General features: G+C 46.3%; 1 protein-coding gene across 1 annotated transcript in view; it reads right to left on the reverse strand.

The window, feature by feature from the left end:
- ITGA10 (integrin subunit alpha 10) overlaps nt 1-17,353 on the reverse strand; it is an 88,600-nt gene that overhangs the window by 20,041 nt on the left and 51,206 nt on the right. The window contains exons 26-27 of the mRNA XM_073566951.1: nt 16,791-16,877; nt 16,542-16,649 (exon numbers count right to left, since the gene is read on the reverse strand). Coding sequence (XP_073423052.1) covers nt 16,542-16,649; nt 16,791-16,877 — 195 coding nt within the window. The remainder of the gene's footprint in view (nt 1-16,541; nt 16,650-16,790; nt 16,878-17,353) is intronic.

Consider the following 17,353-nt stretch of genomic DNA (forward strand, 5'->3'; position numbering starts at 1 on the left):
CCACCAACCTCTCTGCAGAGCATCGCTCCTCCACCTCCTGAAAGATACATAGTGATATATCCTGCAGATTATTACACCACTGACCTCTCTGCAGAGCATCGCTCCTCCACCTCCTGATAGATGCATAGTGATATATCCTGCAGATTATTACACCACTGACCTCTCTGCAGAGCATCGCTCCTCCACCTCCTGACAGAAGCATAGTGATATATCCTGCAGATTATTACACCACTTACCTCTCTGCAGAGCATCGCTCCTCCACCTCCTGACAGATGCATAGTGATATATCCTGCAGATTATTACACCACTTACCTCTCTGCAGAGCATCGCTACTCCACTTCCTGACAGATACATAGTGATATACCTTGCAGATTATAACACCACTCACCTCTCTGCAGTACATCACTCCTCCACCTCCTGAGAGATAGTGATATATTCTGCAGATTATTACACCATTGACCTCTCTGCAGAACATCGGTCCTCCACCTCCTGACAGATACATAGTGATATATCCTGCAGATTATTACACCACTGACCTCTCTGCAGAGCATCGCTCCTCCACCTCCTGACAGATAGTGATATATCCTGAAGATTATTACACCACTGACCTTCCTGCAGAGCATCGCTCCTCCACCTCCTGACAGATACATAGTGATATATCCTGCAGATTATTACACCACCAACCTCTCTGCAGAGCATCGCTCCTCCACCTCCTGACAGATACATAGTGATATATCCTGCAGATTATTACACCACTGACCTCTCTGCAGTACATCACTCCTCCACCTCCTGACAGATAAAGATATATCCTGCAGATTATTACACCACTGACCTCTCTGCATAGCATCGCTCCTCCACCTCCTGACAGATACATAGTGATATATCCTGCATATTTTTACACCACTGACCTCTCTGCAGAACATCGCTCCTCCACCTCCTGACAGATACATAGTGATATATCCTGCAGATTATTACACCACTGACCCCTCTGCAGAACATCGCTCCTACACCTCCTGACAGATACATAGTGATATATCCTGCAGATTATTACACCACTGACCCCTCTGCAGAACATCGCTCCTCCACCTCCTGACAGATACATAGTGATATATCGTGCAGATTATTACACCACTGATCTCTCTGCAGAACATCGCTCCTCCACCTCCTGACAGATACATAGTGATATATCCTGTAGATTATTACACCACTGACCTCTCTGCAGTACACCGCTCCTCCACCTCCTAACAGATACAAAGTGAAATATCCTGCAGATTATTACACCACTGACCTCTCTGCAGAACATCGCTCCTCCACCTCCTGACAGATAGTGATATATCCTGCAGATTATTACACCACTGACCTCTCTGCAGAACATCGCTCCTCCACCTCCTGACAGATACATAGTGATATATCCTGCAGATTATTACAGCACTGACCTCTGTGCAGAACCTCGCTCCTCCACCTCCTGACAGATACATAGTGATATATCCAACAGATTATTACACCACTGACTTCTCTGCAGAACATCGCTCCTCCACCTCCTGACAGATACACAGTGATATATCCTGCAGATTATTACACCACTGACCTCTCTGCAGAACATCACTCCTCCACCTCCTGACAGATACATAGTGATATATCCTGGAGATTATTACACCACTGACCTCTCTGCAGAACATTGCTCCTCCACCTCCTGACAGATACACAGTGATGTATCCTGCAGATTATTACACCACTGACCTCTCTGCGGAACATCGCTCCTCCACCTCCTGACAGATACACAGTGATATATCCTGCAGATTATTACACCACTGACCTCTCTGCAGAACATCACTCCTCCACCTCCTGACAGATACATAGTGATATATCCAGCAGATTATTACACCACTGACCTCTCTGCGGAACATCGCTCCTCCACCTCCTGACAGATACACAGTGATGTATCCTGCAGATTATTATACCACTGACCTCTCTGCAGAACATCACTCCTTCACCTCCTGACAGATACATAGTGATATATCCAGCAGATTATTACACCACTGACCTCTCTGCAAAACATCGCTCCTCCACCTCCTGACAGATACGAAGTGATATATCCTACAGATTATTACACCACTGACCTCTCTGCAGAACATTGCTCCTCCACCTCCTGACAGATACACAGTGATGTATCCTGCAGATTATTACACCACTGACCTCTCTGCGGAACATCGCTCCTCCACCTCCTGACAGATACACAGTGATATATCCTGCAGATTATTACACCACTGACCTCTCTGCAGAACATCAATCCTCCACCTCCTGACAGATACATAGTGATATATCCAGCAGATTATTACACCACTGACCTCTCTGCGGAACATCGCTCCTCCACCTCCTGACAGATACACAGTGATGTATCCTGCAGATTATTATACCACTGACCTCTCTGCAGAACATCACTCCTTCACCTCCTGACAGACACATAGTGATATATCCAGCAGATTATTACACCACTGACCTCTCTGCAAAACATCGCTCCTCCACCTCCTGACAGATACGAAGTGATATATCCTACAGATTATTACACCACTGACCTCTCTGCAGAACATCGCTCCTCCACCTCCTGACAGATGCATAGTGATATATCCTGCAGATTATTACACCACTGATCTCTCTGCAGAACATCGCTCCTCCACCTCCTGACAGATACATAGTGATATATCCTGCAGATTATTACACCACTGACCTCTCTGCAGAACACCGCTCCTCCACCTCCTGACAGATACATAGTGATATATCCTGCAGATTATTACACCACTGACCTCTCTGCAGAACATCGCTCCTCCACCTCCTGACAGATAGTGATATATCCTGCAGATTATTACACCACTGACCTTTCTGCAGAACATCGCTCCTCCACCTCCTGACAGATACATAGTGATATATCCTGTAGATTATTACAGCACTGACCTCTGTGCAGAACCTCGCTCCTCCACCTCCTGACAGATCCATAGTGATATATCCTACAGATTATTACACCACTGACTTCTCTGCAGAACATCGCTCCTCCACCTCCTGACAGATACACAGTGATATATCCTGCAGATTATTACACCACTGACCTCTCTGCAGAACATCACTCCTCCACCTCCTGACAGATACATAGTGATATATCCTGCAGATTATTACACCACTGACCTCTCTGCAGAACATTGCTCCTCCACCTCCTGACAGATACACAGTGATGTATCCTGCAGATTATTACACCACTGACCTCTCTGCAGAACATCGCTCCTCCACCTCCTGATAGATACACAGTGATATATCCTGCAGATTATTACACCACTGACCTCTCTGCAGAACATCACTCCTCCACCTCCTGACAGATACATAGTGATATATCCAGCAGATTATTACACCACTGACCTCTCTGCGTAACATCGCTCCTCCACCTCCTGACAGATACATAGTGATTTATCCTGCAGATTATTACACCACTGACCTCTCTGTAGAACATCACTCCTCCACCTCCTGACAGATACATAGTGATATATCCTGCAGATTATTACACCACTGACCTCTCTGCAGAACATCGCTCCTCCACCTCCTAACAGAGACATAGTGATATATCCTGCAGATTATTACACCACTGACCCCTCTGCAGAACATCGCTCCTACACCTCCTGACAGATACATAGTGATATATCCTGCAGATTATTACACCACTGACCTCTCTGCAGAACATCGCTCCTCCACCTCCTGACAGATACATAGTGATATATCCAGCAGATTGTTACGTCACTGACCTCTCTGCAGAGCATCGCTCCTCCACCTCCTGACAGATACATAGTGATATATCCTGCAGATTATTACACCACTGACCTCTCTGAAGAGCATCACTCCTCCACCTCCTGACAGATACATAGTGATATATCCTGCAGATTATTACACCACCAACCTCTCTGCAGAGCATCGCTCCTCCACCTCCTGATAGATGCATAGTGATATATCCTGCAGATTATTACACCACTGACCTCTCTGCAGAGCATCGCTCCTCCACCTCCTGACAGATACATAGTGAGATGTCCTGCAGATTATTACACTACTGACCTCCCTGCACAACATCGCTCCTCCTCCTCCTGACAGATACACAGTGATGTATCCTGCAGATTATTACACCACTGACCTCTCTGCAGAACATCGCTCCTCCACCTCCTGACAGATACACAGTGATATATCCTGCATAATATTACACCACTGACCTCTCTGCGGAACATCGCTCCTCCACCTCCTGACAGATACACAGTGATGTATCCTGCAGATTATTATACCACTGACCTCTCTGCAGAACATCGCTCCTCCACCTCCTGACAGATACATAGTGAGATGTCCTGCAGATTATTACACCACTGACCTCCCTGCACAACATCGCTCCTCCTCCTACTGACAGATACACAGTGATGTATCCTGCAGATTATTACACCACTGACCTCTCTGCAGAACATCGCTCCTCCACCTCCTGACAGATACACAGTGATATATCCTGCATAATATTACACCACTGACCTCTGTGCGGAACATCGCTCCTCCACCTCCTGACAGATACACAGTGATATATCCTGCAGATTATTACACCACTGAGCTCTCTGCAGAACATCACTCCTCCACCTCCTGACAGTTACATAGTGATATATCTAGCAGATTATTAAACCACTGACCTCTCTGCGGATTATCGCTCCTCCACCTCCTGACAGATACACAGTGATATATATACTGCAGATTATTACACCACTGACCTCTCTGTAGAACATCACTCCTCCACCTCCTGACAGATACATAGTGATATATCCTGCAGATTATTACACCACTGACCTCTCTGCAGAACATCGCTCCTCCACCTCCTGACAGATACATAGTGATATATCCTGCAGATTATTACACCACTGACCTCTCTGCAGAACATCGCTCCTCCGCCTCCTGACAGATACACAGTGATATATCCTGCAGATTATTACACCACTGACCTCCCTGCACAACATCACTCCTCCACCTCCTGACACATACACAGTGATATATCCTGCAGATTATTACACCACTGACCTCTCTGCAGAACATTGCGCCTCCACCTCTTGACAGATGCACAGTGATGTATCCTGCAGATTATTATACCACTGACCTCTATGCAGAACATCACTCCTTCACCTCCTGACAGATACATAGTGATATATCCAGCAGATTATTACACCACTGACCTCTCTGCAAAACATCGCTCCTCCACCTCCTGACAGATACACAGTGATATATCCTACAGATTATTACACCACTGACCTCTCTGCAGAACATCGCTCCTCCACCTCCTGACAGATACATAGTGATATATCCTGCAGATTATTACACCACTGATCTCTCTGCAGAACATCGCTCCTCCACCTCCTGACAGATACATAGTGATATATCCTGCAGATTATTACACCACTGACCTCTCTGCAGAACACCGCTCCTCCACCTCCTGACAGATACATAGTGATATATCCTTCAGATTATTACACCACTGACCTCTCTGCAGAACATCGCTCCTCCACCTCCTGACAGATACATAGTGATTTATCCTACAGATTATTACACCACTGACTTCTCTGCAGAACATCGCTCCTCCACCGCATGACAGATACACAGTGATATATCCTGCAGATTATTACACCACTGACCTCTCTGCAGAACATCACTCCTCCACCTCCTGACAGATACATAGTGATATATCCTGCAGATTATTACACCAATGACCTCTCTGCAGAACATTGCTCCTCCACCTCCTTACAGATACACAGTGATGTATCCTGCAGATTATTACACCACTGACCTCTCTGCGGAACATCGCTCCTCCACCTCCTGACAGGTACACAGTGATATATCCTGCAGATTATTACACCACTGACCTCTCTGCAGAACATCACTCCTCCACCTCCTGACAGATACATAGTGATATATCCAGCAGATTATTACACCACTGACCTCTCTGCGGAACATCGCTCCTCCACCTCCTGACAGATACATAGTGATATATCCTACAGATTATTACACCACTGACCTCTCTGTAGAACATCACTCCTCCACCTCCTGACAGATACATAGTGATATATCCTGCAGATTATTACACCACTGACCTCTCTGCAGAACATCGCTCCTCCACCTCCTGACAGATACACAGTGATATATCCTGCAGATTATTACACCACTGACCTCCCTGCACAACATCGCTCCTCCACCTCCTGACAGATACATAGTGATATATCCTGCAGATTATTACAGCACTGACCTCTGTGCAGAACCTCGCTCCTCCACCTCCTGACAGATACATAGTGATATATCCTGCAGATTATTACACCACTGATCTCTCTGCAGAACATCGCTCCTCCACCTCCTGACAGATACATAGTGATATATCCTGCAGATTATTACAGCACTGACCTCTGTGCAGAAACTCGCTCCTCCACCTCTTGACAGATAGTGATATATCCTGCAGATTATTACACCACTGACCTCTCTGCAGAACATCGCTCCTCCACCTCCTGACAGATACATAGTGATATATCCTGCAGATTATTACAGCACTGACCTCTGTGCAGAACCTCGCTCCTCCACCTCCTGACAGATACATAGCGATATATCCTACAGATTATTACACCACTGACCTCTCTGCAGAACATCGCTCCTCCACCTCCTGACAGATACATAGTGATATATCCTGCAGATTATTACACCACTGATCTCTCTGCAGAACATCGCTCCTCCACCTCCTGACAGATACATAGTGATATATCCTGCAGATTATTACTGCACTGACCTCTGTGCAGAACATCGCTCCTCCACCTCCTGACAGATACACAGTGATATATCCTGCAGATTATTACACCACTGACCTCTCTGCAGAACATCACTCCTCCACCTCCTGACAGATACATAGTGATATATCCTGCAGATTATTACACCACTGACCTCTCTGCAGAACATTGCTCCTCCACCTCCTGACAGATACACAGTGATGTATCCTGCAGATTATTACACCACTGACCTCTCTGCGGAACATCGCTCCTCCACCTCCTGACAGATACACAGTGATATATCCTGCAGATTATTACACCACTGACCTCTCTGCAGAACATCACTCCTCCACCTCCTGACAGATACATAGTGATATATCCAGCAGATTATTACACCACTGACCTCTCTGCAGAACATCGCTCCTCCACCTCCTGACAGATACATAGTGATATATCCTGCAGATTATTACACCACTGACCTCTCTGTAGAACATCACTCCTCCACCTCCTGACAGATACAAAGTGATATATCCTGCAGATTATTACACCACTGACCTCTCTGCAGAACATCGCTCCTCCACCTACTGACAGATACACTGTGATATATCCTGCAGATTATTACACCACTGACCTCCCTGCACAACATCGCTCCTCCACCTCCTGACAGATACACAGTGATATATCCTGCAGATTATTACACCACTGACCTCCCTGCACAACATCACTCCTCCACCTCCTGACAGATACACAGTGATGTATCCTGCAGAATATTACACCTCTGACCTCTCTGCAGAACATCGCTCCTCCACATTCTGACAGATACACAGTGATATATCCTGCAGATTATTACACCACTGACCTCTCTGCAGAACATTGCGCCTCCACCTCCTGACAGATACACAGTGATGTATCCTGCAGATTATTATACCACTGACCTCTCTGCAGAACATCACTCCTTCACCTCCTGACAGATACATAGTGATATATCCAGCAGATAATTACACCACTGACCTCTCTGCAAAACATCGCTCCTCCACCTCCTGACAGATACACAGTGATATATCCTACAGATTATTACACCACTGACCTCTCTGCAGAACATCGCTCCTCCACCTCCTGACAGATACATAGTGATATATCCTGCAGATTATTACACCACTGACCTCTCTGCAGAACACCGCTCCTCCACCTCCTGACAGATACATAGTGATATATCCTTCAGATTATTACACCACTGACCTCTCTGCAGAACATCGCTCCTCCACCTCCTGACAGATACATAGTGATTTATCCTACAGATTATTACACCACTGACTTCTCTGCAGAACATCGCTCCTCCACCGCATGACAGATACACAGTGATATATCCTGCAGATTATTACACCACTGACCTCTCTGCAGAACATCACTCCTCCACCTCCTGACAGATACATAGTGATATATCCTGCAGATTATTACACCAATGACCTCTCTGCAGAACATTGCTCCTCCACCTCCTTACAGATACACAGTGATGTATCCTGCAGATTATTACACCACTGACCTCTCTGCGGAACATCGCTCCTCCACCTCCTGACAGGTACACAGTGATATATCCTGCAGATTATTACACCACTGACCTCTCTGCAGAACATCACTCCTCCACCTCCTGACAGATACATAGTGATATATCCAGCAGATTATTACACCACTGACCTCTCTGCGGAACATCGCTCCTCCACCTCCTGACAGATACATAGTGATATATCCTACAGATTATTACACCACTGACCTCTCTGTAGAACATCACTCCTCCACCTCCTGACAGATACATAGTGATATATCCTGCAGATTATTACACCACTGACCTCTCTGCAGAACATCGCTCCTCCACCTCCTGACAGATACACAGTGATATATCCTGCAGATTATTACACCACTGACCTCCCTGCACAACATCGCTCCTCCACCTCCTGACAGATACATAGTGATATATCCTGCAGATTATTACAGCACTGACCTCTGTGCAGAACCTCGCTCCTCCACCTCCTGACAGATACATAGTGATATATCCTGCAGATTATTACACCACTGATCTCTCTGCAGAACATCGCTCCTCCACCTCCTGACAGATACATAGTGATATATCCTGCAGATTATTACAGCACTGACCTCTGTGCAGAAACTCGCTCCTCCACCTCTTGACAGATAGTGATATATCCTGCAGATTATTACACCACTGACCTCTCTGCAGAACATCGCTCCTCCACCTCCTGACAGATACATAGTGATATATCCTGCAGATTATTACAGCACTGACCTCTGTGCAGAACCTCGCTCCTCCACCTCCTGACAGATACATAGCGATATATCCTACAGATTATTACACCACTGACCTCTCTGCAGAACATCGCTCCTCCACCTCCTGACAGATACATAGTGATATATCCTGCAGATTATTACACCACTGATCTCTCTGCAGAACATCGCTCCTCCACCTCCTGACAGATACATAGTGATATATCCTGCAGATTATTACAGCACTGACCTCTGTGCAGAACATCGCTCCTCCACCTCCTGACAGATACACAGTGATATATCCTGCAGATTATTACACCACTGACCTCTCTGCAGAACATCACTCCTCCACCTCCTGACAGATACATAGTGATATATCCTGCAGATTATTACACCACTGACCTCTCTGCAGAACATTGCTCCTCCACCTCCTGACAGATACACAGTGATGTATCCTGCAGATTATTACACCACTGACCTCTCTGCGGAACATCGCTCCTCCACCTCCTGACAGATACACAGTGATATATCCTGCAGATTATTACACCACTGACCTCTCTGCAGAACATCACTCCTCCACCTCCTGACAGATACATAGTGATATATCCAGCAGATTATTACACCACTGACCTCTCTGCAGAACATCGCTCCTCCACCTCCTGACAGATACATAGTGATATATCCTGCAGATTATTACACCACTGACCTCTCTGTAGAACATCACTCCTCCACCTCCTGACAGATACAAAGTGATATATCCTGCAGATTATTACACCACTGACCTCTCTGCAGAACATCGCTCCTCCACCTACTGACAGATACACTGTGATATATCCTGCAGATTATTACACCACTGACCTCCCTGCACAACATCGCTCCTCCACCTCCTGACAGATACACAGTGATATATCCTGCAGATTATTACACCACTGACCTCCCTGCACAACATCACTCCTCCACCTCCTGACAGATACACAGTGATGTATCCTGCAGAATATTACACCTCTGACCTCTCTGCAGAACATCGCTCCTCCACATTCTGACAGATACACAGTGATATATCCTGCAGATTATTACACCACTGACCTCTCTGCAGAACATTGCGCCTCCACCTCCTGACAGATACACAGTGATGTATCCTGCAGATTATTATACCACTGACCTCTCTGCAGAACATCACTCCTTCACCTCCTGACAGATACATAGTGATATATCCAGCAGATAATTACACCACTGACCTCTCTGCAAAACATCGCTCCTCCACCTCCTGACAGATACACAGTGATATATCCTACAGATTATTACACCACTGACCTCTCTGCAGAACATCGCTCCTCCACCTCCTGACAGATACATAGTGATATATCCTGCAGATTATTACACCACTGACCTCTCTGCAGAACATCACTCCTTCACCTCCTGACAGATACATAGTGATATATCCAGCAGATAATTACACCACTGACCTCTCTGCAAAACATCGCTCCTCCACCTCCTGACAGATACACAGTGATATATCCTACAGATTATTACACCACTGACCTCTCTGCAGAACATCGCTCCTCCACCTCCTGACAGATACATAGTGATATATCCTGCAGATTATTACACCACTGATCTCTCTGCAGAACATCGCTCCTCCACCTCCTGTCAGATACATAGTGATATATCCTGCAGATTATTACACCACTGACCTCTCTACAGAACACCGCTCCTCCACCTCCTGACAGATACATAGTGATATATCCTGCAGATTATTACACCACTGACCTCTCTGCAGAACATCGCTCCTCCACCTCCTGACAGATAGCGATATATCCTGCAGATTATTACACCACTGACCTCTCTGCAGAACATCGCTCCTCCACCTCCTGACAGATACATAGTGATATATCCTGCAGATTATTACAGCACTGACCTCTGTGCAGAACCTCGCTCCTCCACCTCCTGACAGATACATAGTGATATATCCTACAGATTATTACACCACTGACTTCTCTGCAGAACATCGCTCCTCCACCTCCTGACAGATACACAGTGATATATCCTGCAGATTATTACACCACTGACCTCTCTGCAGAACATTGCTCCTCCACCTCCTGACAGATACACAGTGATGTATCCTGCAGATTATTACACCACTGACCTCTCTGCGGAACATCGCTCCTCCACCTCCTGACAGATACACAGTGATATATCCTGCAGATTATTACACCACTGACCTCTCTGCAGAACATCACTCCTCCACCTCCTGATAGATACATAGTGATATATCCAGCAGATTATTACACCACTGACCTCTCTGCAGAACATCGCTCCTCCACCTCCTGACAGATACATAGTGATATATCCTGCAGATTATTACACCACAGACCTCTCTGCAGAACATCGCTCCTCCACTTCCTGACAGATACATAGTGATATATCCTGCAGATTATTACACCACTGACCTCCCTGCACAAAATCGCTCCTCCACCTCCTGACAGATACATAGTGATATATCCTGCAGATTATTACACCACTGACCTCTCTGCAGAACATCGCTCCTCCACCTCCTGACAGATACACAGTGATGTATCCTGCAGAATATTACACCTCTGACCTCTCTGCAGAACATCGCTCCTCCACCTTCTGACAGATACACAGTGATATATCCTGCAGATTATTACACCACTGACCTCTCTGCAGAACATTGCGCCTCCACCTCCTGACAGATACACAGTGATGTATCCTGCAGATTATTACACCACTGACCTCTTTGCAGAACATCACTCCTTCACCTCCTGACAGATACATAGTGATATATCCAGCAGATTATTACACCACTGACCTCTCTGCAAAACATCGCTCCTCCACCTCCTGACAGATACACAGTGATATATCCTACAGATTATTACACCACTGACCTCTCTGCAGAACATTGCGCCTCCACCTCCTGACAGATACACAGTGATGTATCCTGCAGATTATTACACCACTGACCTCTTTGCAGAACATCACTCCTTCACCTCCTGACAGATACATAGTGATATATCCAGCAGATTATTACACCACTGACCTCTCTGCAAAACATCGCTCCTCCACCTCCTGACAGATACACAGTGATATATCCTACAGATTATTACACCACTAACCTCTCTGCAGAACATCGCTCCTCTACCTCCTGACAGATAGTGATATATCCTGCAGATTATTACACCACTGACCTCTCTGCAGAACATCGCTCCTCCACCTCCTGACAGATACATTGTGATATATCCTGCAGATTATTACAGCACTGACCTCTGTGCAGAACCTCGCTCCTCCACCTCCTGACAGATACATAGTGATATATACGCTACAGATTATTACACCACTGACTTATCTGCAGAACATCGCTCCTCCAGCTCCTGACAGATACACAGTGATATATCCTGCAGATTATTACACCACTGACCTTTCTGCAGAACATCACTCCTCCACCTCCTGACAGATACATAGTGATATATCCTGCAGATTATTACACCACTGTCCTCTCTGCAGAACATCGCTCCTCCACCTCCTGACAGATACACAGTGGTATATCCTGCAGATTATTACACCACTGACCTCTCTTCAGATCATCGCTCCTCCACCTCCTGACAGATACATAGTGATATATCCTGCAGATTATTACACCACTGACCTCTCTGCAGAATAGCGCTCCTCCACCTCCTGACAGATATATAGTGATATATCTGCAGATTATTACACCACTGACCTCTCTGCAGAACATCGCTCGTCAACCTCTTGACAGATACACAGTGATATATCCTGTAGATTATTACACCACTGACCTATCTGCAGAACATCGCTCCTCCACCTCCTGACAGATACATAGTGATATATCCTGCATATTATTACACCACTGACCTCTCTGCAGAACATCGCTCCTCCACCTCCTGACAGATACACAGTGATATATCCTGCAGATTATTACACCACTGACCTCTCTGCAGAACATCACTCCTCCACCTCCTGACAGATACATAGTGATATATCCTGCAGATTATTACACCACTGACTTCTCTGCAGAACATCGCTCCTCCACCTTCTGACAGATACATAGTGATATATCATGCAGATTATTACACCACTGACCTCTCTGCAGAGCATCGCTCCTCCACCTCCTGACAGATACATAGTGATATATCCTGCAGATTATTACACCACTGACCTCTCTGCAGAGCATCGCTCCTCCACCTCCTGACAGATACATAGTGATATATCCTGCATATTATTACACCACTGACCTCTCTGCAGAACATCGCTCCTCCACCTCCTGACAGATACACAGTGATATATCCTGCAGATTATTACACCACTGACCTCTCTGCAGAACATCACTCCTCCACCTCCTGACAGATACATAGTGATATATCCTGCAGATTATTACACCACTGACTTCTCTGCAGAACATCGCTCCTCCACCTTCTGACAGATACATAGTGATATATCCTGCAGATTATTACACCACTGACCTCTCTGCAGAGCATCGCTCCTCCAGCTCCTGACAGATTCACAGTGATATATCCTGCAGATTATTACACCACTGACCTTTCTGCAGAACATCACTCCTCCACCTCCTGACAGATACATAGTGATATATCCTGCAGATTATTACACCACTGTCCTCTCTGCAGAACATCGCTCCTCCACCTCCTGACAGATACACAGTGGTATATCCTGCAGATTATTACACCACTGACCTCTCTTCAGATCATCGCTCCTCCACCTCCTGACAGATACATAGTGATATATCCTGCAGATTATTACACCACTGACCTCTCTGCAGAATAGCGCTCCTCCACCTCCTGACAGATATATAGTGATATATCTGCAGATTATTACACCACTGACCTCTCTGCAGAACATCGCTCGTCCACCTCCTGACAGATACACAGTGATATATCCTGTAGATTATTACACCACTGACCTATCTGCAGAACATCGCTCCTCCACCTCCTGACAGATACATAGTGATATATCCTGCATATTATTACACCACTGACCTCTGCAGAACATCGCTCCTCCACCTCCTGACAGATACACAGTGATATATCCTGCAGATTATTACACCACTGACCTCTCCGCAGAACATCGCTCCTCCACCTCCTGACAGATACATAGCGATATATCCTACAGATTATTACACCACTGACCTCTCTGCAGAACATCGCTCCTCCACCTCCTGACAGATACATAGTGATATATCCTGCAGATTATTACACCACTGACTTCTCTGCAGAACATCGCTCCTCCACCTCCTGACAGATACATAGTGATATATCCAGCAGATAATTACACCACTGACCTCTCTGCAGAACATCACTCCTCCACCTCCTGACAGATACATAGTGATATATCCTGCAGATTATTACACCACTGACCTATCTGCAGAACATCGCTCCTCCACCTCCTGACAGATACATAGTGATATATCCTGCATATTATTACACCACTGACCTCTGCAGAACATCGCTCCTCCACCTCCTGACAGATACACAGTGATATATCCTGCAGATTATTACACCACTGACCTCTCCGCAGAACATCGCTCCTCCACCTCCTGTCAGATACATAGCGATATATCCTACAGATTATTACACCACTGACCTCTCTGCAGAACATCGCTCCTCCACCTCCTGACAGATACATAGTGATATATCCTGCAGATTATTACACCACTGACTTCTCTGCAGAACATCGCTCCTCCACCTCCTGACAGATACATAGTGATATATCCAGCAGATAATTACACCACTGACCTCTCTGCAGAACATCACTCCTCCACCTCCTGACAGATACATAGTGATATATCCTACAGATTATTACACCACTGACCTCTCTGCAGAACATCGCTCCTCCACCTCCTGACAGATACATAGTGATATATCCTGCATATTATTACACCACTGACCTCTCTGCAGAACATCGCTCCTCCACCTCCTGACAGATACACAGTGATATATCCTGCAGATTATTACACCACTGACCTCTCTGCAGAACATCACTCCTCCACCTCCTGACAGATACATAGTGATATATCCTGCAGATTGTTACACCACTGACTTCTCTGCAGAACATCGCTCCTCCACCTTCTGACAGATACATAGTGATATATCCTGCAGATTATTACACCACTGACCTCTCTGCAGAGCATCGCTCCTCCAGCTCCTGACAGATACACAGTGATATATCCTGCAGATTATTACACCACTGACCTTTCTGCAGAACATCACTCCTCCACCTCCTGACAGATACATAGTGATATATCCTGAAGATTATTACACCACTGTCCTCTCTGCAGAACATCGCTCCTCCACCTCCTGACAGATACACAGTGGTATATCCTGCAGATTATTACACCACTGACCTCTCTTCAGATCATCGCTCCTCCACCTCCTGACAGATACATAGTGATATATCCTGCAGATTATTACACCACTGACCTCTCTGCAGAATAGCGCTCCTCCACCTCCTGACAGATATATAGTGATATATCTGCAGATTATTACACCACTGACCTCTCTGCAGAACATCGCTCGTCCACCTCCTGACAGATACACAGTGATATATCCTGTAGATTATTACACCACTGACCTATCTGCAGAACATCGCTCCTCCACCTCCTGACAGATACATAGTGATATATCCTGCATATTATTACACCACTGACCTCTGCAGAACATCGCTCCTCCACCTCCTGACAGATACACAGTGATATATCCTGCAGATTATTACACCACTGACCTCTCCGCAGAACATCGCTCCTCCACCTCCTGACAGATACATAGCGATATATCCTACAGATTATTACACCACTGACCTCTCTGCAGAACATCGCTCCTCCACCTCCTGACAGATACATAGTGATATATCCTGCAGATTATTACACCACTGACTTCTCTGCAGAACATCGCTCCTCCACCTCCTGACAGATACATAGTGATATATCCAGCAGATAATTACACCACTGACCTCTCTGCAGAACATCGCTCCTCCACCTCCTGACAGATACATAGCGATATATCCTGCAGATTATTACACCACTGACCTCTCTGCAAAACATCGCTCCTCCACCTCCTGACAGATACATAGTGATATATCCTGCAGATTATTACACCACTGACTTCTCTGCAGAACATCGCTCCTCCACCTCCTGACAGATACATAGTGATATATCCAGCAGATAATTACACCACTGACTTCTCTGCAGAACATCGCTCCTCCACCTTCTGACAGATACATAGTGATATATCCTGCAGATTATTACACCACTGACCTCTCTGCAGAGTATCGCTCCTCCACCTCCTGACAGATACATAGTGATATATCCTGCAGATTATTACACCACTGACGTCGCTGAAGAACATCGCTCCTCTATCCCCTGACAGACACACAGTGATTAGTAACACAGTCTGCAGACTATCGCGCCCTTACATTCGAGAAGAAGTGGTTATGGAGAACCCTCAGGACGGAGAGGTCAGTGTTCTTCTCTAGCAGCGGGATGCGGCAGGTGATGGTCTGGCACCAGCTGTTACTGCAGTTCTAATGTTTGAGGTGCGGAGACATGAAGACATTAATTATTACTGCCCACCCCCAATCATCTGTCATTACGAAGACTGGCCCCAGCACACTGCTCCTTAAACACTCTGTGCTGCTGGGGGGCTGTGTAGGCCTCAGGCTCACCAGTATGCTTGTATGGGCCAAATCTTCAGGATGGAATGGCACTATGGCGGTTCTGGATCTGGTCATATTGGACACCATGCAGATCACCTGTGTGACAGAGTGGACATTAGTCACCTCTGCCCCCTCCCCGCAATGTTCTCCCATGACTTCATTGCCCTCGTCTGACATCACCGACTCCCCGTCTGACATCATCGTGCCCATCTGATATCATCTCCCAGTCTGACATCATCGCCCCCTGTTCGACATCACCCCCTCCCCATCTGATATCACCGCTTTCCCATCTGACATCACCCTGTCTGACATCACTGCCTCCCTGACTGACATCATCACCCTTATCTGACATCACCGCCTCCCGTCTGACATCACCGCCTCTCCATCTAACATCACCGCCCCGTCTGACATCACTGACTCCCCATCTGCCCTCACCGCCGCTCCGTCTGACATCACCGCCTTCCAGTCTGACTTCACCACCCCCGTCTGACATCACCATATCCCTGTCTGACAACATTGCCCCATCTGACATCATTGCCTCCCCGTCTGACATCACCGCCTCCCTTTTGACA

The sequence above is a fragment of the Dendrobates tinctorius genome, unplaced genomic scaffold (assembly GCF_039654945.1).
Source record: "Dendrobates tinctorius isolate UK_male_01 unplaced genomic scaffold, ASM3965494v1 ptg000019l, whole genome shotgun sequence".
Classification (NCBI taxonomy): Eukaryota; Metazoa; Chordata; class Amphibia; order Anura; family Dendrobatidae; genus Dendrobates; species Dendrobates tinctorius.